This window comes from Anomalospiza imberbis, chromosome 15, assembly GCF_031753505.1.
Source record: "Anomalospiza imberbis isolate Cuckoo-Finch-1a 21T00152 chromosome 15, ASM3175350v1, whole genome shotgun sequence".
Taxonomy (NCBI): Eukaryota; Metazoa; Chordata; class Aves; order Passeriformes; family Viduidae; genus Anomalospiza; species Anomalospiza imberbis.
Window position 1 is genome coordinate 15,240,212 of NC_089695.1, and position 18,126 is coordinate 15,258,337.

At 61.6% G+C, this 18,126-nt stretch overlaps 2 protein-coding genes across 5 annotated transcripts; one reads left to right on the forward strand and one right to left on the reverse strand.

Annotated features, from left to right (window-relative positions):
• Window positions 1–348: 348 nt before the first annotated feature.
• On the forward strand, window positions 349–10,416 carry CDHR2 (cadherin related family member 2). 2 transcript variants are annotated; one of them, XM_068206059.1, is made up of 32 exons: window positions 354–594; window positions 1,059–1,117; window positions 1,484–1,549; window positions 1,641–1,780; window positions 1,985–2,038; window positions 2,239–2,328; window positions 2,926–3,015; window positions 3,311–3,433; window positions 3,511–3,654; window positions 3,782–3,857; window positions 4,054–4,160; window positions 4,240–4,470; window positions 4,558–4,713; window positions 4,939–5,106; window positions 5,375–5,436; window positions 5,520–5,760; window positions 5,860–6,096; window positions 6,375–6,444; window positions 6,532–7,146; window positions 7,389–7,460; window positions 7,734–7,783; window positions 7,897–8,048; window positions 8,243–8,345; window positions 8,425–8,513; window positions 8,714–8,788; window positions 8,903–8,980; window positions 9,060–9,120; window positions 9,228–9,352; window positions 9,523–9,636; window positions 9,747–9,824; window positions 9,928–9,988; window positions 10,201–10,416. In XM_068206059.1, exons 1-32 carry the CDS (start codon window positions 503–505, stop codon window positions 10,318–10,320), a joined length of 3,999 nt encoding a protein of 1,332 aa, XP_068062160.1. In that variant the 5' UTR covers window positions 354–502; the 3' UTR covers window positions 10,321–10,416. The 2 variants fall into 2 exon arrangements, 1 of the variants encoding a protein (XP_068062160.1); XR_011004384.1 differs by lacking the exons at window positions 9,060–9,120; window positions 9,228–9,352; window positions 9,523–9,636; ... (1 more) ...; window positions 9,928–9,988; window positions 10,201–10,416 and having other exon boundaries at window positions 349–594; window positions 8,425–8,491; window positions 8,903–8,968.
• Window positions 10,417–10,610: 194 nt separating this feature from the next.
• On the reverse strand, window positions 10,611–15,814 carry GPRIN1 (G protein regulated inducer of neurite outgrowth 1). Of its 3 annotated transcripts, none has more exons than XM_068206061.1 (3): window positions 15,583–15,811; window positions 14,099–14,192; window positions 10,611–13,897 (listed from the first exon to the last, which is right to left on the reverse strand). In XM_068206061.1, the coding sequence occupies exon 3, from the start codon at window positions 13,855–13,857 to the stop codon at window positions 12,469–12,471; it is 1,389 nt and encodes a 462-aa protein (XP_068062162.1). In that variant the 5' UTR covers window positions 13,858–13,897; window positions 14,099–14,192; window positions 15,583–15,811; the 3' UTR covers window positions 10,611–12,468. The 3 variants fall into 3 exon arrangements, with proteins under 3 accessions (XP_068062162.1, XP_068062163.1, XP_068062161.1); XM_068206062.1 differs by lacking the exon at window positions 15,583–15,811 and adding an exon at window positions 15,094–15,486; XM_068206060.1 differs by lacking the exon at window positions 14,099–14,192 and having other exon boundaries at window positions 15,583–15,814.
• Window positions 15,815–18,126: the final 2,312 nt, after the last annotated feature.

The window sequence follows — 18,126 nt, forward strand, 5'->3', positions numbered from 1 at the left end:
TGCCGTGCCCCCCCACCGCCACCTCCCAGCCCTTTTCTGCCTGAGCAGAGCTGGACAATCCACCCTTGTCCCTAGCGGGTCTGAAGTAGGTCAGGGAGGCTGGGCCAAGCTCCTGGGGAGGGGAGTGGGTGGCAGGGGGCGCAGAGGGCCCCAGGCACCCGCCCCAGTGGCCATACCACAGGATTGGTGCCCACCCCCTGTCCTGGTAGGACCCCAGTGTCCCCAGCCCAGGGGATGCAGGGCATTTCCCTTACCCCCCTTTGGTCTCCTGGGGAGGTTTGGGATCCCTCTGCATCCCTGCAGGCTCCGCGCCCCTTCTGGGAGCTGGGGTCCCATGGATGCAGGTTGGGGTGGCTGAATCCTGAGGGACAGCACCCAGTATGGACACCTGGGGACTTGGTTTTGGGGAGTGAGCCTGGACCTGAGCTGGGTGGGAGCTGTGGGATGAGAACAAGGAATACGGAAGACAGGAGAGGGATTTCTCACCCCTTAATTGCAGTTAATGATTGATGAACATGTTTACTGCAGGAGGCAAAGGTCTGGCAGTGTCAAGATGCGAGTGCAGAGGCAGCATCCCCAGGGACACAGCCACAGGTAAGGGATGTCAGCCCCTATCCCGGCCCCCACGGGCACCTTGCTGCATGGAGGGGAGGTGGGGGTGTCTGTCAGCTCTGGAGCTGCCCACAGACCCTGGCACAAGGAGGGAGACACCGTGGTCGTACCATGGGTTACTCTTGGACTCCAAGCACTGCTTGGAGAGGCCCCATTGGGCACGAGCAGTGGAGCCTCCAGCCATGCCCAGGACAGGCTCCTGGGGTCCCCCAGGCACACCTAAAGTCTCCTCTACCTGGAGGTCAACCCTGTCCTCGCATGCCATGTCCTCAGGGAGCCCATGCCCAGGAGTGCAGTGTGGAGCCTGGTGTTGGCTCACCAGCCCGGCTCAGCAGAGGGGACTGTCCCCAGCAGCACCTCTCCTGCCCTGGTGGCTGCTCCCCAGGAGGGATTTGGGGGGCAGGCCTCAGTCTCTCAAGTGCTTGTTCCCTGGTGTGTGCCCACAGGCATCCTGGCAGGATGGCATGGCGCTCTTTGGTGCTGCTCCCCTTCCTCCTGGCAGCAGGTAAGGACTCCTCTTGGTGATCTGGCACGGGTGGGTAGGAGGTGTTGGAGCTGCTTTGAACCCCCAATACTCTTTCTCCATTCCCTGGGGGAAGCTGCAACCCCAAAACAGCTGCCTGCCCCACTGGAGATCAAGGGCAGGGCAGGGCTGGACAGTAGGGAAAGCGTGGGGGCTGCAGCTGGAAGAGAAGCGTGGTCTGGAGGTGTGGGATGAGCACAGGGCCGAGAGGGCTGGGGGTTCCCCTGCCTGCCGTGGAGACCCAAACCACGGCTGGGAGCTGGGGCTGGAGCTGAGGAGGTGCTGCCAGACGTGGGTCTGCCAGCAGAGCCCGGCACGGTGATGGTGCTCAGCTCCTCTTCCCTGCAGTTTCCGGAAACACAGTCCCCATCATCAACGTGACCATCTTCTACGTGCCTGAGGACCTGGAGCTGGGTGAGTAGGGCGGTCTCGAGAAGGGCCTGGGGTGTCAGAGGAGTGACTGGGGGGGTTCTCGGGCAGGGGCTGACACTGCCTGTGCCCCCAGGCCAGTTTGCTTTCCAGCTGGAGGCTTATGACCTTGACAACGACCCTCTCACCTACCAAATCGGAGGGACAGATGCCTTCTACTTCTCTGTTGACTCCAAATCAGGCAGAGTGACACTGAGGAACTCCCTGGACCGTGAGGTGCGGGCAGAGGATGGGGTCAAATGTCCCTGCCTGAGTGGGAGTGTGGGGGTATGGGGATGGAGGGCAGAGCCTGTGGGTCACTCCCTGGCCTCAGAACCCAGCTCCTGGAGGGGCAGTTGTCCTCACAGAGGTTGGGGCTTAGCCATCCAAGGATTGAGCTTCACATTGGCCCTGACCAAGTCCTTCCTTGTGTCCCCTCAGCTCCAGGCCAGGCTCACCATCATTGCCAGAGTGTCGGATGGTGTAAATAATGAGGTGAGTGCTGGGGCAAGGGCTGGGTGGCTGCAGGGGGAAGGGAGCCCCCATGGACAAGGCTCAGTGGGAAGGCAATTGGAAGCGGGTGGGTGATGCTGGCTGGCTAGCCAGGGCGGGCATGGGATGCCAGAACTGCATCCAGCTCTGCTGGCCACCATGTCCCACACACCCATCCTTGTGCCCTCTCTGACACCTGGTAGGTCTCAAAAAAAATCACCATCATCGTGGAGGACCGCAATGACAACGCCCCGGTCTTCCAGTACCTGCCATATAATGCCATCATCGCTGAGGTACCGTTCTGGGACCTCCCAGCCCCCACGGGCAGCAGGGCAGGGGTGCTGGGTGGCTCTTGTGGCATGGGTGTGCCAGCAGTGGGACAACAACAGGCTGGGAACAGTGTGACCCCACACCTGGGTGTGTGGTGACAGTGTGCCTGGGTGTGGGGTTGTCCATGGTGCAGCCAGCACCTGGGAGCACTCTGTCACCAGGGCAATTCCCGATGGGAGCCTCTGTGTCACCCTGAGACGCTGGAATGTGACTGGGACTCTGCCCTTGCAATGAGTTCAGGGTGTGCCCAAGCTACCTGTCAGCCCAGGACACCGTGACACTGGATCAAGGTGTAGATGGGGCATGGGGCTGAGTCCGACCCCCATCCAGCAGCTCCAGGGCTGGGGTGTAGCCTCTGCTCCCAAGGGACCCCAGGGAGGGTAGCGAGGGGGTCCAGCCTCTGCCCAGCCTGAGCAAGGGCAGCAGCTCGTCCCTGTGTGTCCCTGGCACTGGGCAGTGCCTGCAGCTCTGCTGGGCCACAACATGCCAGGGCAGGGCTGGCAGGGTCCAGGCCCAGCATCAACCCCTGCTCTTCCACCACCACCCCGCTGTGTGGCCAGAACACGGGCGTGCACAGCATCGTCTACACCGTGTTTGCCAACGACAGCGACACTGGGAACGCCTCCAAAGTCAGCTACGGCATCGAGGAGGTGAGCACAGAGCACTGTGGAGTGGGTCACACCATAGCCAAACCCCACCCCTGGGCCACCCCTGTGGTGCTGAGGTGCTGGGGGACACGGCCAGGGCAGACCCATATCTCTGGGGGTGCAGGGAGGTTTTGGGCAATGGGTGCAAGGTGCTGAACAGTTTCAGGCTGGGGATGAGCCAGGTGGTTGGGGGTCCCCATGGATCAAGCCTGGCAGAAGGATGGGGACAGAGCCCCCATCTCTGCTAGGACACCTCTGCTCCCTGCCTTGGTGACATAGGCTCATGTCCCCTGCTCAGGTGATCCCAGACAACATGAACAATCTCCAGCTCTTCTACATCCTGACCAATGGGAGTGTGGTGCTCAATGGTTCCCTGGACTATGCCAAGAATACTTTCTACCAGATCAAGATCCTCGCCCAGGTGGGGACCATCCAGGCTGGGGGTGCAGGGTTGCCAGGGAAGGGGGCTGTGTGACTGCCAGGTGCTCTGCTCCTCAGGATGGCGGGGGATTGCTGCACAACAATTGGACCGTCCAGAAGAGCTTTACTTACCTGTCCCTGACCATTAAGGACGTGCCCAACCTGGACCCACGGTTCCTCAATGAGCCCTACTCGGGCTCTGTGCCTGAGAATTGCGACCTGGTCAGGAGCCTGCCTGCCCCAGTGTCATGTCCCTGCCCCTGTCCCTGCCCCTGAAGTGTCTGGGCCACCAGGCCTGTGGGCAGCTGGAGATGTCATAGGTCCTTCCCTGATGGCCATGTCCCCACAGGGCACCATTGTGCTGACTGTCACCGCCATGGACCAAGACACAGGGGTGAATGATAAAATCTCCTACATCATCACCAGTGAGTGATGGGGCAGAATGGGTCAGGCAGGGGATGACACAGTGGGATGAGCAGGAGGGGTGGTCAGGCAGCAAAGGGTACCCTGGAAACTAGTTCTGGGCAACCAGGCTCTGCTAGCCTGACCTGCTGGCAGAGAGAGGGCCAGGCCTGCCATTCCCAGTGGCTACCACTGGTTCTTGCTGTCCCCTTGTCCTAGATGCCAGTGTTCCTTTTGTTATCAATAATACAACGGGCACCATCACCGTGAGTGAGCCCCTGGACCGTGAGCAGCTGCCAAGCGAGGAAGTGCTGCTGGAAGTCACAGTGAGTAGGGGATAGCAAGGGGAACCCCATCCTCTTCCTCTCCCTGGGCCCCTCCAACCTGCTCTCTCCTCCTCCCCAGGCACGTGAGGAGCACCTGGATATCCACGGCAAGGTGGCCCAGACCAGCACCCTAGTGACAGTCTTGGTGACTGATGTCAATGACAACAAGCCCCAGTTCTACAACTGCTCCCTGTCCAGCTGCAACTTCTCCGCCAGTGCTCAGAACCACTTCACGGGCAACATCATAGAGCACTCCTCCACCAGACTGCCTGTGTCCAACCTCAACATTGTTGCCTATGACCCAGACAAGGTAGGAGCCTGTCCATGGTTCTGGGTTGTGGTGCCTGTGTCTGTCCTTGCTGCGCCACTCACCCTTGCTCTTGTCCCTCCCTGGCAGGGCATCAACAGCAGTTTTGAGCTGAGCCTGCAGGGTCCGAATGCCAACGCCTTCACTGTGTTCCCCACAACGATTGTGGGTGCAGGGGAAGTCCAGATCCTGGTGCAAAACTCATCCTTAGTGGACTACGAGATAAGCCATGTCATGGTGGTGCAGGTGGGACTTGTAGGGCTGGCCTGCTCTGTGGAGGCAGTTCCTGCTCCCTGCATCCATTGGGGCACAGTGGGGACACGGCCCTTGGCTTGCAGAGTTCAGGAGCTAAAGCAGAACAGGGCTCTGCCCTGGCAGTTTGTTTGATGCAGGGGAGCTGGGCGGGAGTGTGACAGGTCTCTCTAATGTTTGGGGACTCATGTGAGACACAGTCCCTTTTCAATTCTGCAGGTCATTGCTAATGACACGGGGAACCCTACAGACTGCTGCTCCACGGCCACCGTGACCATTGACCTCATCGACAGCAATGACCATATCCCTGAGTTCCCCCAGAGCACCTACACCCTGAGTGTGATGGAGAACAGCCCCGATGGCACCGTCATCTCCCCAAACATCACGGTCGGGCACTGAGCAGGGAGTGGGCACACCTAATACCCCCAAGCAGTGCACTGGTCACACCTAGCACTTCTAGTATAGCTTGTGCTGAGGGCACTGATCTCTCCATACACACAGGAAGGACTCAGGGCTAGTGGGTACTCAAGGGTGGGACCCCTTGCCTATCAGGGCCACATTTTTGGGGTGCTCACTGCCAACAGCCACTGCCCCAGACTCATCACTGCTCTGAGGGCTGAAACAGATTGACCAGATGGTTCCTTCTGTCTTTTAGGCCTATGATCCAGACAGCGGTGTCCTGGGCCAGATCACCTACCAGCTGCTCCCCGAGACCATGTACGTAAGAGCAGAGCCAGCCACAACCAGGGCATCTTCCTGGAGAGTGGGCTCCAGGCCTAAAGGCTCTGTGTATGCCACAGCCGTAACATCTTCACGGTGAATGCCACCACCGGGGCACTGCTGGTGCACAACGGGAGCTTGCTGGACCGGGAGACTCGCTCCATCTACTATGCCAACCTCCAGGCCAAGGATGGGGGCAACCTGGTGGGCACTACCGTGCTGGAGATCACCGTGCTGGATGCCAATGACATGGTGCCCGTTGTCATTGGCTCCTACTTCATCTCAGTGGAAGAGGGGCAGAATGTTAGTACACAGATCCAGGTATGTACCAACAGAGGTGGGGGGTTGACAGGGCTGTCAGAGGGGAGGCACTGTCCCCAAGGTGCCCGGCAGCCCTGTTCCAAATGCTGATCTTTTCAGGCCATCGACAATGACGAGCCTGACAGCCTCAACAGCAAATTGGGCTTCATGATCTTGCCAGGACTGTTCAGCGACAACTTTACCATCAATAGAGACACAGGTGAGATGCACAGCAAGGAGCCACTGGACCGCGAAGCCTTGGAAGATGAGCGTGGACAGATGGTGGTGACAGTGATGGTGTATGACCACGGCAAGCCACCGCTGAACACCACGGTGAACGTCACCATCACCGTGGGGGTGAGCCCTGGGCACAAGCAGGGACATGCTGGGGCAGGCTGGGGCTTGGAACTGGGATGGATGGGCAGGGTGGGGCTGTGGAATCCCTGGCTGTGGCAGAGGTGCCATGTCTCCAGGCTTTCTATGGGGGCAGAGTGAATAGCTGATGCAGGGAGGCAGGAGAGGGCTTGTGTAGCTCCTGCCTGTGGGCAGGCAGGTGCCCACAGTCCTGTCCCCAGCTGGCTGTGGGGAATCCTGTTTCCTGGAAGGGCTACAGCCACGGGCTTTGTCTTCTGCAGGACCTGAATGACAACATTCCCGTGTTCCTTAACCAGTCCTATGAGTTCTCAGTCTTTGAAGACTCTCCAGGTAGAAGTTGCATGGCCAGGTTTGTGGGACCAGCAGTGGCCCTGGGTCAGTGCCCATTGCCCACTCAGTGTCTGTCTCCACCTGCAGGGTCCTTTGTGGGTGAGGTGGAGGCCACAGATGCCGACCGGACAGAGATCAATTCCCGCATTTCATTCCGACTTGAGAGAGGCAGTGGCTCCAGCAACTTCTTAATCCGCTCAACCCGCCTGGGGCCGGGGAACTACAGTGGGCAGCTGTCCGTAGACCCTGAGATGTCCCTGGACTATGACACGCTGCAGCAGAAGTTCTTCACCCTGGCAGTGCTGGCAGAGAACACGGCTGCCGACAATGCAGGGGACAAGGCCAACGTCTCAGTGATAGTCCACATCCTCGATGTCAATGACGAGTCCCCCACCATCCTGCCAGACTCACTGCAGGACGCGTCGGTGGCTGAGAACGGGACACAGCAGGGTCTGATCCACACGCTGAAGGCCTTCGACCCTGACACCAACCACTCGCTGGTCTTCGAGGAGCTGGCAGTCGCCTGCTTCAAGGGGGACAGCAGTGCTGAGGACGTGTGCTGGGACTGGTTCGTGCTGGCACCCAATGGCTCAGTGCTGGTGAACAGCTCGGACATCGACTACGAGGTGTGTGACAGGGTCCTACTCACACTGAGGGTGGAGGACCTGTACACTGAGAAAGGCAACCGCTACAGCCAGAACGGTACGGCCCCACTGCCCGCTCCTTCCACCACCACCAGGCATGGCAGGTGCTGGGACCTGCCTCTCCCACCTCCCTCGAGAAGCTGTGGGCAGCGGGGCGGGAGCTGGGTGGCTTGGCTACAGAGGGAAGGTGTTCTTTTGACGTGAGCCTTTTGGGAGAACAGAGCTCCCACAGGAAGCAGAGGATGGTGCTGCAGGGCTGTTCTGTTGATGATCAGAGTTCTGCTTTTGGGACATTTGCAGAAACCCTGAGGATCATCATTATTGATGTGAATGACAACGTGCCAGTCTTCGAGGCCATCTCAGAGACTTTTGGTGAGCAGCTGGGGTTGGCACATCATGTGGGCTCCTCGCTGCACCCACACATGCCCTGCCACATTCACCAGCAGCAAGGATCTTCCCCAAGCCCGGGGCAGAGCTGAGCAGTGCGGGGGCCAGGCTGGGGTTACTTAGTGCTTTCCATGAAGGCTATGGGGCCAAGGGCAGCAGTGGGTGCTTGGAACCCTGGGACTGTGTGGGCGTGGGGTCTGCAGCGAGTCTGGCTGCTCACCAGCATGACTGCACCATCCATTTGTCTGTTCCTGGCAGTGGTTGTCCCCGAAATCTCTCCTGTGGAACTGCAAGTGGCTACTGTGAAGGTGAGGAGCTGCCTACCTGTATCTGTCAGTCCGTGGAGCCTTGTTCACTTGTCCCCACCATTAACAGGCCAAGGCCATTCCCACCCACGCTCCTGCCATGCCTATCCCTGCAGGCCACAGATGCTGACTCAGGGCTGGGGGGAACCATCACCTTCTCCATTGTCAGTGTGGTGCTTGTGGAGGACAACGGGGTCAGTCGGCCCTTCGAGAACCTCTTCGGGGTGTCCACAACACCTGACAAGGGTGCCTACATCGGGAGTATCCGGTGAGGCCATGGGTCTGGGCTGGGGTGGGAGGAATGCAGCTCAGCTCCTGCCTGCTGCTGGGCCAGCATGGGCTGGAAAGGGGACGAAGCCTTTCTGGAGTCCTGCCTAGGGATGGAGGTAGCATGGAGCTTGAGGGATGGCAGGGGACATCCTGTGCAGTGCAGTGGGATCACTGATGTCCCTGTCCTCACAGAGTGGCCAGCAACCTTGATGAATCACTGAAGGGGCAGTACAAGGTGACGGTGGAGGCTGAGGATGGTGAGGAACCGGTGCACAGAGCACAGACCGTGCTGAGTGTGAGTGTCACCCCCAACCCCCAGCCCAGGACACCACGCACCCAGCCCAGCTCTGCTCACCCCTGGTCCCCCCACACAGATCTTCACGGTGGATCAGAGCTACCGCGTTCGGCTCCAGTTCGTGACAACGGTGGAAGAAGTCCAGAGTAACTCCGAAAATATTAAATTGTAAGGGGTGCTGGGCCGGGGCTGGGGGTGCACGGCTGGACCCACCAACTGTGTCTCTCAGCTTCATGGACTGTGAACAGGGTGGGCCAGGCAGGTCCCCACCAGCGGAGGGGGCTTCAGGGGGTCCATCTGCTTCCTGTGCCCATGAGCAGAGCAGCAGGATGTCCAGCCCAGCTTCCCCCCTTCTCTCTTGCTCCTAGGGCCCTGACCACCGTGACCAAGGCAGCAGTCTACGTGGTGGCCATCCGAAGCATAGAGGATACCCGTGACACCCAGTGAGTGGTGGTGGGGAAGGGGACATGTTGGTGGCGTCAGGGGTGTCACTGTGGGGCAGGGCACTATGCCCTGCACCCCAATACCACACTCCCCCCATCTCTGTGATTCTGCAGTGTGGATGCCAAGTCGGTGATGGAGGCCTACTTCGTGTACAGCAATGGCACTGCCCTGGATGTCAATGACCTGAGCATGTGAGTGCTGGGGTTGTGCACGGGCACTGCCACGTGCTGGAACCAGCCCAGCTGCTCACACCTTCGCTTTCCTTGGCAGACTCATACAGTCCGATCCGGTGGGCTTGGCTGAGCTGGTGAAACTGGGCCTGGCTGTCATTGTGAGTGGGGCCAGGCAAGGGGCACGGGCAGAGGGCAACAACCCCTTTGGGGCTGGCTGGGGGGTTCCACTGGCTGGAACTGTGCCCTCACCCCTGCTCTGTGCCAGGGCCCCGGGGAGGTGACAAAGCCCACCAAGGAGGTGGAGCTGATTGGCATTATCGCAGGACTGGCAGCATTCCTGCTCATCTTCATACTCATCATGACCCTGGTTTTGGTACTCACCACCAGGAGGTACTTCACTGCCCGCACCCCCCCTGCCCCCCATCTACCACCCCCCACTGCCCCCACCCTCACCAGCACCCCCTGACCCATCCCTATCCTCCAACCCGCTTCTGCCCACCCCATCCCACAGCCCAGCTCCTCCCTGCCCCTCTCACCCACCCCATCCCTGGGCTTTGCAGCTACAAGAGGAAGCTGAGTGCCATGAAGGCTCTGAAGGTGGCCACAACATTCAACCCTGCAACAGCACAGCAGGGAGCTGGCATCCCCGGGACCAACCAGTACAACGCTGAGGGGTGAGTGGGGGGCTCCCTGCAGCAGGTGGGGAGAGACCAGGCTTGTCCCCACATCCAGGGGCTGCAGTGCCCCAAGGGGCAGCACTTACCTGCCACCCATCCCTGACCAGGGCCAACCCCATGCTGAACCACCCGCTGGATCCCTCTCACGACCTGGGCTTCCACGAGGACTCCATCTCTGTGACCAGGTGAGCTCTGTGGGCAGGTCCCAAAGGCCACAGGCTGTCACCTCATACCTCACTTCTCCAGTGCCTGGGTCCTTTTTAACCTCCCACCCTCCATTCTCCACAGCACTAATTCCCTGGATGAAAATACAGTAAATGCACCAGCAGATGACAACTTTGAGGTTGAGGTACGTGTGCAAAGAGCTGCCAGTGCTTGGCACCTGGGAGTCCTGACAGAGCACCCTGCATCTTCTTCTCTCTGCTGTGGTCCCCAGGGCCGCATGGACCCCTTGTGTCCTTTACTCTGCACCCCTCAACAGCCCTCAGCTCCCGGGAAGGACGGGTGTCCCTGCCCTACATCTCTGTCCCCATCCCTCCTGACCACACTTTCCTCCTGCAGCAGGTCAAAATGCAGCCAACAGACCCCACAGACAAAGAGGTGCTGGTGGCTGCCCTGAACCTGAAGAAGCCCACCAAAACAGCGTACCTCAACACCACCTTCACCACCACGGACTTGTGAGCGGGCTCACAGGGTGCAGCGGGGCCAGAGCCGGACTCAGGCAGCTGCTTCAGTGTTGATATGTTCAGTGTCTGGCAATAAAACTGTTCCACAGGGGTCACAGTGTCCTGTGGTCATCAGCACAACTGCCTGGGGGGCTCAGTCAGCTTGGAGTCATCTCTCCCAGCATGAAGTGCTGGTTTTGGGCCAGCTGGTGCCAGAGGGGAGGTGCCACTGTGCTGCTCAGCCGGGCTTCTTGTCCCCAGGACCCTCTCTGCCCCGGGGGAGGGAGGTGCAGGCAGCCCCTCGAAGAGGTTTGTGCAAGGTTTTATTACCCAACATCCACATTGACAGACTGATCCATTGATCCTCCCGCCCCTTCCTCCCCCCGCCCCACCCCCAAAAGAAATGAAGAGGAAAAAAAGAAGGAAATAGGTGATGAAGCTGCAGCACTGGTGTGCCACAGCTTGGCAGTGTGGGGCTGGAGGTGAGCACGGCCTGGGGCAGGGTGGCAAGGGGATGCCCCAGGGCTCCTGGTCTTCCTGGCATGGCCATGGCACCGGTCCCACAGCCCAAGGCACTGAGCAGAGCCAGGTCCCAGTGAGTGCCACGGCACAGAGTGGGCACTTGCCACAGCCCTGGCTGCCAGCTGGCACTTCAGCAAGCCCTTTGCAGCCCCACAGGGACAAAACAAGCCCAGGATGTACAGTGTGGGTTTAGGTGGGCAAGACTTCACCTTAACGAGGGAAAACTGTTGCAGTGGTGACTCTGGCACCTTGAGCCCTCCTGCACTTCTGCCCAGAGGAGATGGTGCAGCTCTCCAAGCACCCCTTGTTTGCAGCCTCCTGCCCATCAGATGCTGGATTCAGGCCTGGGCACCCCTTGCCGCTGTGGCACTATGGGGCTGGTCCTCTGTATGGGGCCAGGCTGGGGGAGCCAAGATCCACGTCTTGGCAGGACATTGAGGTGCTGCCAGCCACAGGGATGTTGGCCCAAGCACAGGGATATTCACCCCCCTGCAGACTGAACCTTCACTCCCAATGCTCTTCAGCCTAGCAGAGCACAGGCAACGTAGGAACAGCGTTTGAAGAGATGGACTCAGCCCCACAGGCCACCGTGGGGGAAGTGGCTCCAGGCAGGATGTTCACGGCTGAAAGTGTCTCTTAAAAAGCTCCAAAAATGCAAACACAGTTCAGTAAAAGCTCCCCTCCCCCCCACCCTGTAAAACCCCAGCTGTAAAAAGTGGCAGCGTTTTGCAGTCGGCGCGTCCCCAGCTGCCGTCGGAGAGGAGAAGCCAGCGGGCCCAGCGGGACACGTGCCCATGTCCCCAGCACATGGGGCCTTTCCAGCACCACTGGGGCAGCTGGACAGGCCTGGAAGCAGGGCAGGCTTCATGTCCACCACCAGCCGTGGTGAGGATGTGCTGCTTCCAGGCAGGTGGAGCTGGGGGCCATGGGGACAGACTCCCGAAGCACCTCCAGCCATGGTGACAGGGATGAGCAGCTCTGCATCACACACGTGGCTGGCCCCTGTCTCTCTCACTTGAGATCTGTTCCTGGTGCCTTATGTGGCCACATCCTCCCAGCTCCAGGGCACCCACAACATGGCAGTGGGTGAGAGAGAACAGGGAAGTTGAGGGATTGGTGCTTGCCATGGGTGGCTGTGGGGACCCACACATGCACAGCCACAGGCTTGTTGGAGTGTGGCCAAGCCCTGGACAGGCAAAGCAATGGCAGGGCGATGCACCGGTGTCTCTCCAGCATCGGAAGTGATGCTGCTGCTGGGGGTGCCAGAGTTCAGGGCAGCCAGCAGCACGCACCCTGAGCCATCTTCAGACCTGTGCCACGGGCAGGAGACACACAGGAGCAGCTGCCTCTGACTGGAAAGAGCCACGTGCTTCCTTGTGCTGAAAAAAGCCACGAAGCACAAAGACAGGGCACCAGTCTCATGTCCCAGGGCACCTCCATGGGGCTACACTCATGGGGGAACCCCAGGCTGACAGGGAGGACCCCAGGAAAGGAGATACCTTGTCCCAGTGTGCAGTGCTCCATCACCACCACAGCCCTGCACACTGGCACCGGGTGTCTCAGGACGCCAGGGCAGGGACCCATCCCCATTTCCTCCAGAGAAGCCCCGAGGCACCCCCACCCTGCCAGCATAGGCAGGAACTCACTCCATGGCAGGGCCGGCGCGGGAGCAGCACCGGGGCCGCCGGACGTTCTGCAGCAGAGCCCGAAAGACACTGGGCTGCCTCTTGGCCTCGCCTTTGCGGGGCCCTCCCTTGACGGAGCCGGTACGGGTGGTTTGCGGGGTCACCACCACCTGCCGCCCGTGTTCCTCAATCTGCTTCTCCAGGTGCTTTTGGATGGCCATGCCCAGGACCTCCACCTCCATGGAGGCCCCATACACCTCCCACGTCATCCCCTTCTCATCCCAGCTCACCTCCCGGATGGGCTCCGGAGGCTCCTCCTCCACCACCTCCGGCACCGTCCCCTTCACCTGCACCTCAGGATACGAGGTCTGCGGGGACTTGGCCACTGGTGTCATCGGCCCAGTGGCCACTGAGCGGGTCTCCACAGGCATGGACACCTGCATCTCCGCGTCCTTCTTGGAGGGCTCGAGGCGTGGGGCTGCAGAGGCTGTCTCTCTCTTGGGGAAGGTGAAGGCAGCAGCCCCACATGGGGGGCTCATGGGGCTTAAGGCCACCGACACCAAGGACACACGGCTGTCCACTTGCGTCCCCATGTCTTGTGTCCCAGTGTCCTGGGGTGGGGTCACTTCAAAGGAGTAGGATTCACAGAGCTGCTTGGCTGTTTGGGGCTGCTGGCTGCTCCCAGCACCCACATCCTGGACTGAGCTCCTCTCAGCTTTGCCCTGGCCACGAGCAGTGGAGCTTGGTCCTGCCTCACTTCGACCCCCAATCCCCGCAGTGCTGGTGCTGGGGGGGTCTGCTGTGCATCCCTGGGGGTGCTTGGGAGCCTCACTGCTCTTTGTCTGGGGAGCAGCACCCAGGGATGTCCCTTTGCTGTCCTCGGGCTGTTCCTGGCTTGGAAGCTCAGCTGTCCCAGTGCTTGCAGTGGGCTCCACAAATGCCACATGTTTGGCAAGAGCTGGCATGCTCCCCGTGTCCTCGCTGGTTGCCTGGAGGCAGGGATCAGAAACAGGGGAAGTGGGGGCTGCATCCTCCTTCTGGGTGTTGGGGACCCCCATCCCTGTGGGACCACAGGCAGAGGCAGCACTACTTGGTCCTCCGCAGCTCCCTGTTGCTACTGCCACACTCTGCTCTGTGCTGGTGTCCTGGAGAATTGTGCCAGGAGTTGGTCCTGCTGGTGATGGCACCTTCTTCTCTGCCACTGAGTTGGCCTTGGTGCCCTGAGACTCTGCCTCAGCCACGCAGCAGGTCCTCATGGCACGGGCTCCCGCAGCACAGCCGGAGCCGGGCAGGCACTCACCTGCCACTGGGCAGCCAGGGGAGCTGGCACTGGGCTCACAGGCGTCCTCGGCCCCAGCCTGGCGGCTCAGCACCTGCAGCCCCTCGGGCTCCTTAGCGCTGCCCATGCCCAGGGAAGGCTTCTCCCATGCTAGAACCGCCACGGGTCTGCAAGAGAGAGGATGGGGCAGTGAGGAGCCAGCAGCACCTGGACCCGCATTACAACTCAGCTGCTGACTGTTTTCTCCATGCCACCCCTGACAGCAGGTTGGGTGGCCACCTGGAGCACTCACTGTCCCTGGCACAGCCTGTGTGGTGGCACACGGTGCCCAGGCGCATGGGAAGGGAGCAACAGTGGTGGCTGCCTACCGTAAAAGTCAGCCTTCTCCCGGCGCAGCAGGACCGGGAGCGGGATCCAGGCGTTGCTGTGGCTGGTGGAGCGGGGGACGCGGTGCAGGCACCCCTACAGAGAGAGCGTTAGCTGGAGAATGGTCCTGGGCACCAGGCTGAGAACCGGGGGGCTCAGCAGCCCCCTCCTATCAGTGGGAAGCTGGGCGCAGTGAGGGGTGAGAGCAAGCTGGGCCTGGGGTCCAAGGGAGGTTGTAGAGAAGGGCAGGAGCACAGGGCAGCCCAAGCCCTTCCCTCTCCACTTGAGGGGAACACGGTCTAGCGTCACCTGGCTGTCCCCAAACCCTTCCGAGCCCCATGTGGCAGAAGCAGGGCAGGAAGCCCCAAAAATTCCGAGAGCTCCCCAGCTCTGGCAATGCCAGGGAGACCCTGCAGAGCATACATCCCGCAGGCGTGGGGCACTCCGTGCCTCCGGATACGGCCACTCGTGGGTCCCGAAAAGGGCAGAGCCGAGCGCAAACAGCTGGAGCCGAGCGAGTTCCCCCAAAGGGAGGCGACAAGAGCCGGGAGCAGGCGGTCACCGACGTCCCCCAGCAGTGCTGAGCCCGGAGGCGATGATCCCCGCCCCGTCTGTAGGATCCCAGCACCCCTGCCCCGACAGCATCCCGATCCCGCGGGATCAGCACCGTGCCCGGTACTGAGGCGCCGCGAAGGAGCTGCGAGCCCCGGCACACGCGTGTGCACACGCACGGGCACGCACACGCCAGCACATGGCCACGGGCACACCCGCACGCACGGACACGCGTGTGCACGCCCCGGCCCCTCTTCCCCGGCCGAGCCCCGGACAAAGCCGCCCCCGCGGCAGCCCCGGCCGGGGGAGGCCGACCCGCCCCCGCCGCCTGTCCCGGGGCTGCACACCACCCCCAACCCCCCCCCCACCCAGGGGTGCCGGTACGGGGCGGGCGACGGCAGCGCCCGACCCGGTCCCGCCACGTGCGCCCCGGAGCCGCCGGTACCTGCGGCGGATCCTCCCGCCCGGTCCCGTCCCGTCCCGTCCCGTCCGGCCCCGTCCCGCTCGGCTCGGCTCGGCGCGGCGGCGGCAGCGGCGGCGAGCATGCGTAGGGCGGTGGCGGCGGGGGCGGTACCGTGCCCCGGGCCGCTCCCCCCGGCTGCCGCCCGCCCCGGCACCCCCAGCAGCAGTGGGGAGACGAAGGACAGCCGGCTGCCGCGTGGGGAGTGGGGGTCCCGGCACACCGCATGTCCCCCGGTGTCATCGCTGTCACCACAACGGCCTGCCCTGGGAGCCCCCCACGGTCCCACAGCCCCCCCGGTACCCCAAGCATCACCACGCCGAGCGCCCCAGGGACGAGCATCCCGGCACTCCCCCCTGCACTCGGGCACAGCAGGACACACAGCCGGCACCGGCAGAGTCAGGGGATCCCAAACCTTAGCGTAGGTCCCGCGGGTGGGAATGACAGCAACACAGAGCCCAGTCCCCCTCCTACCTGGTGATGGAGACGGCCGCTTCCCTCCCGGGCATTACCGGGGACGGGGCTGCGCCCCAGTCAGCCCCAGGGACCGGGACAACGTGCCAGCGTGGCGGGATGGAGATGGGCTCCCGAGTACCCCTCGCCGGAGGGTGGGGGAGGACGGGGAGGGAAGAACGGCCCCGTCTAGCTCCCGGCAGCGCTTGCCTCTGCTCCCGGGCTCAGGCTTTGTCTAACTCCTTCCCACGCACTCCCGCTCGCGCTGCGGGGGGGAAGGCGGCCTGCTCGCCTCACCTGCATCCTTGCATCCCCCCCTAAAACCTCCAGCATAACCCCCAAACTTCCCACTGCCCCTCATCACCCTATGGGACCAGGCTCCCCTCCCCGACCCAGAGATGTCAGCACAGAGACAGGAGCTGTAGATCTATAGGGTCCGGAGGGGTGCGTGCTAAGGTTAGGCAGGTTTCCCCATCTTGGAGATAATGTTAGCACCAGTCCCCCAGCCCTACAGATCTATAGGGTAAGGCTGGTTCCATGGGAGCTGGCACACCTGGTTGCTTGGAGACAAGGGAGGTTGGAAATGCTTCTTTCAGTAAACAGCCAGCCTGGAACAAAAACCCGAAGGCTAAAAATAGGGAGGCAGGATATGGAAATTAAATAAAAATCCTTGCCCCCCTCCCTCTCTGGGGCAGAGCGAGGCACCGCAATGTCACCAATGGGCACTCCAGTTAGATGGCTGGAGAGAGGCTGGAGTGGGAAGTGTATCCCTGCACCCATTAATGTGTCCCCTCCTCAAGGTGTTTGTCCCCACACCCGGTCCTGCGTGCTGGTCCCAGTCCTGCAGCATTGACTGGACCCTACTGCATGCCTGCAGCGGTGGGGGAACTAACTCACTGTGAGGCACAGGTGTGGGGTCACGTCCTATGGTGCCCTGTATGGAGTCAGACCCAGTTCCCAGCACATTCCTTTTCGGGTCCAAGGGACACCATGGGCTGGGGCAAGTCCTGGCAGAGGAAGGGACAAACGCCCCCTGGCCTCTGGCTGGGACTTTACTGCAGGCAGGAGGCTGCGGGGTCACATCCTGCTGCCATTTGCTTCCACCTGCCTCTCTAAGCTCCGCCGGCAGCGTCTCTCCCCATCCCCATCGGCATCTTGCCACCAGCGTGTCCCCATCCCAGCAGAGCTGGCTGGGGGTTGGGGGGAAGGGGGGGTTGGCCATGGGAAACATCTTTCCCTCCCCGCAGGCAGCCTTCATCCCAGGCTGGCTGCCTTCTCCTCCTCCTCTCCCCGCCCGGGCACCTCAGGGCTGGCAGGAGAACAATAGCGAGGAGGATGAGTAAGATGGTCCCCATTGCCTTGGCAACGCACTCCCGCGCTGCCGGCTCGGGAGGAGCCAGGCAGCTGCCTGAAAAGCGCGTTCTCCCTCGGCGGAGGGGGTGCTGGCGCAGGTAGCACGGCACCCCCTCCCTGGGCGCCGTGGCCCACCTCCCACGCCGCACGGGCAGCGCCACGTGAACGCACACCGGGCTCCCCCACAGCCGCCGGCGCCCGCACACGCCGGAGCGGGCAGCACACGCGTCCCGCGCTCGGCTCAGCCCGAGCTTGGCTCCACGGCCTCCGGCTCTCCGGTGCCCGGCTGTGCCAGGGAGCGGTGGCACACAGCGGGCAGGGTCTGGAATGTGACCCCTGCGGCAATGCCCGGCAGCAAGGAGAGGGGTTCCCACGGCCTCTTCACGGCCGCGTCACCTTCACGCACGGCTGCCCACGGTATCGGCGGGCAGAGGTGTCGGGGGTGTAGGCGGTGGGGCGTTCGCAGATGGCAGTGGCAGGGGATGCCCAGGGGCACCAGGATCCCATCTCCAGGCACAGCCATGTGTCTCGTGCTGTCCCCCAAGTCATGTCACCAGCAGGAGGACCCTCAGCGTGCCCAGAGCTGTGAGTGCCTTGGGGTGACAAAGATGTTAGCCAGAGATCCAAAAGCACCAAGCACCCTAAAACCAGCACTGTTTTCCCATCTGCCTTGGTATGGATATGCTGGGGGGGGATATCTGATCCCTGCTAGCACCTCATGTCCCAGGTGCCCCAAAACACAGCCCCTGCCACAGCCCCGTGGGATGGGAGAACACTGCACCCAGGACACTGCAGCCTGGTGGCTAAGAACATCATTCAGGAAGCTCCTGGGTACAGACAGGGATATGGCCCCAGGGCCAGCTGGGGGCAGAGGCAGGGACAGGGGAACAGAGAGGCCCAGCTCTGCCAGCTGCTCTGTGCCACTGAGAGGGACCCAAACATGGCATCAATCAGCCAGAGCTGGGTGGTGACACTGGGGAACAACCTAGCCACACATTTCATCTCTCAGCACAGGATGAGGGAGGGCTCTGGAAAAGAACCAGCACAGAGAATCATGTAAGCAATGAATGGTTTGGGTTGGAAGGGATTTTAAAAATCATCGAGTCTCAGCATCCCTGCCATGAACAGGGACACTTTCCACTAGATCAAGTTGCTCGGAGTCCTATCCAACCTGACCTTGAACATTTTGAGGGATGGGACAACCACAGCTTC

What these genes read in the sequence shown, in the direction of transcription:
- CDHR2 (XM_068206059.1), top strand. Translation starts at nt 503, where the DNA reads ATGATTGATGAACATGTTTACTGCAGGAGGCAAAGGTCTGGCAGTGTC. An exon ending in TCATCTCCCCAAACATCACG is followed by an intron (nt 5,107 to 5,374) that starts GTCGGGCACTGA and finishes TCTGTCTTTTAG; the next exon opens with GCCTATGATCCAGACAGCGG. An exon ending in ATGTTAGTACACAGATCCAG is followed by an intron (nt 5,761 to 5,859) that starts GTATGTACCAAC and finishes TGATCTTTTCAG; the next exon opens with GCCATCGACAATGACGAGCC.
- GPRIN1 (XM_068206060.1), bottom strand. Translation starts at nt 15,617, where the DNA reads ATGCCCGGGAGGGAAGCGGCCGTCTCCATCACCAG. An exon ending in GCGGCCGTCTCCATCACCAG is followed by an intron (nt 13,898 to 15,582) that starts GTAGGAGGGGGA and finishes TCTCTCTTGCAG; the next exon opens with ACCCGTGGCGGTTCTAGCAT.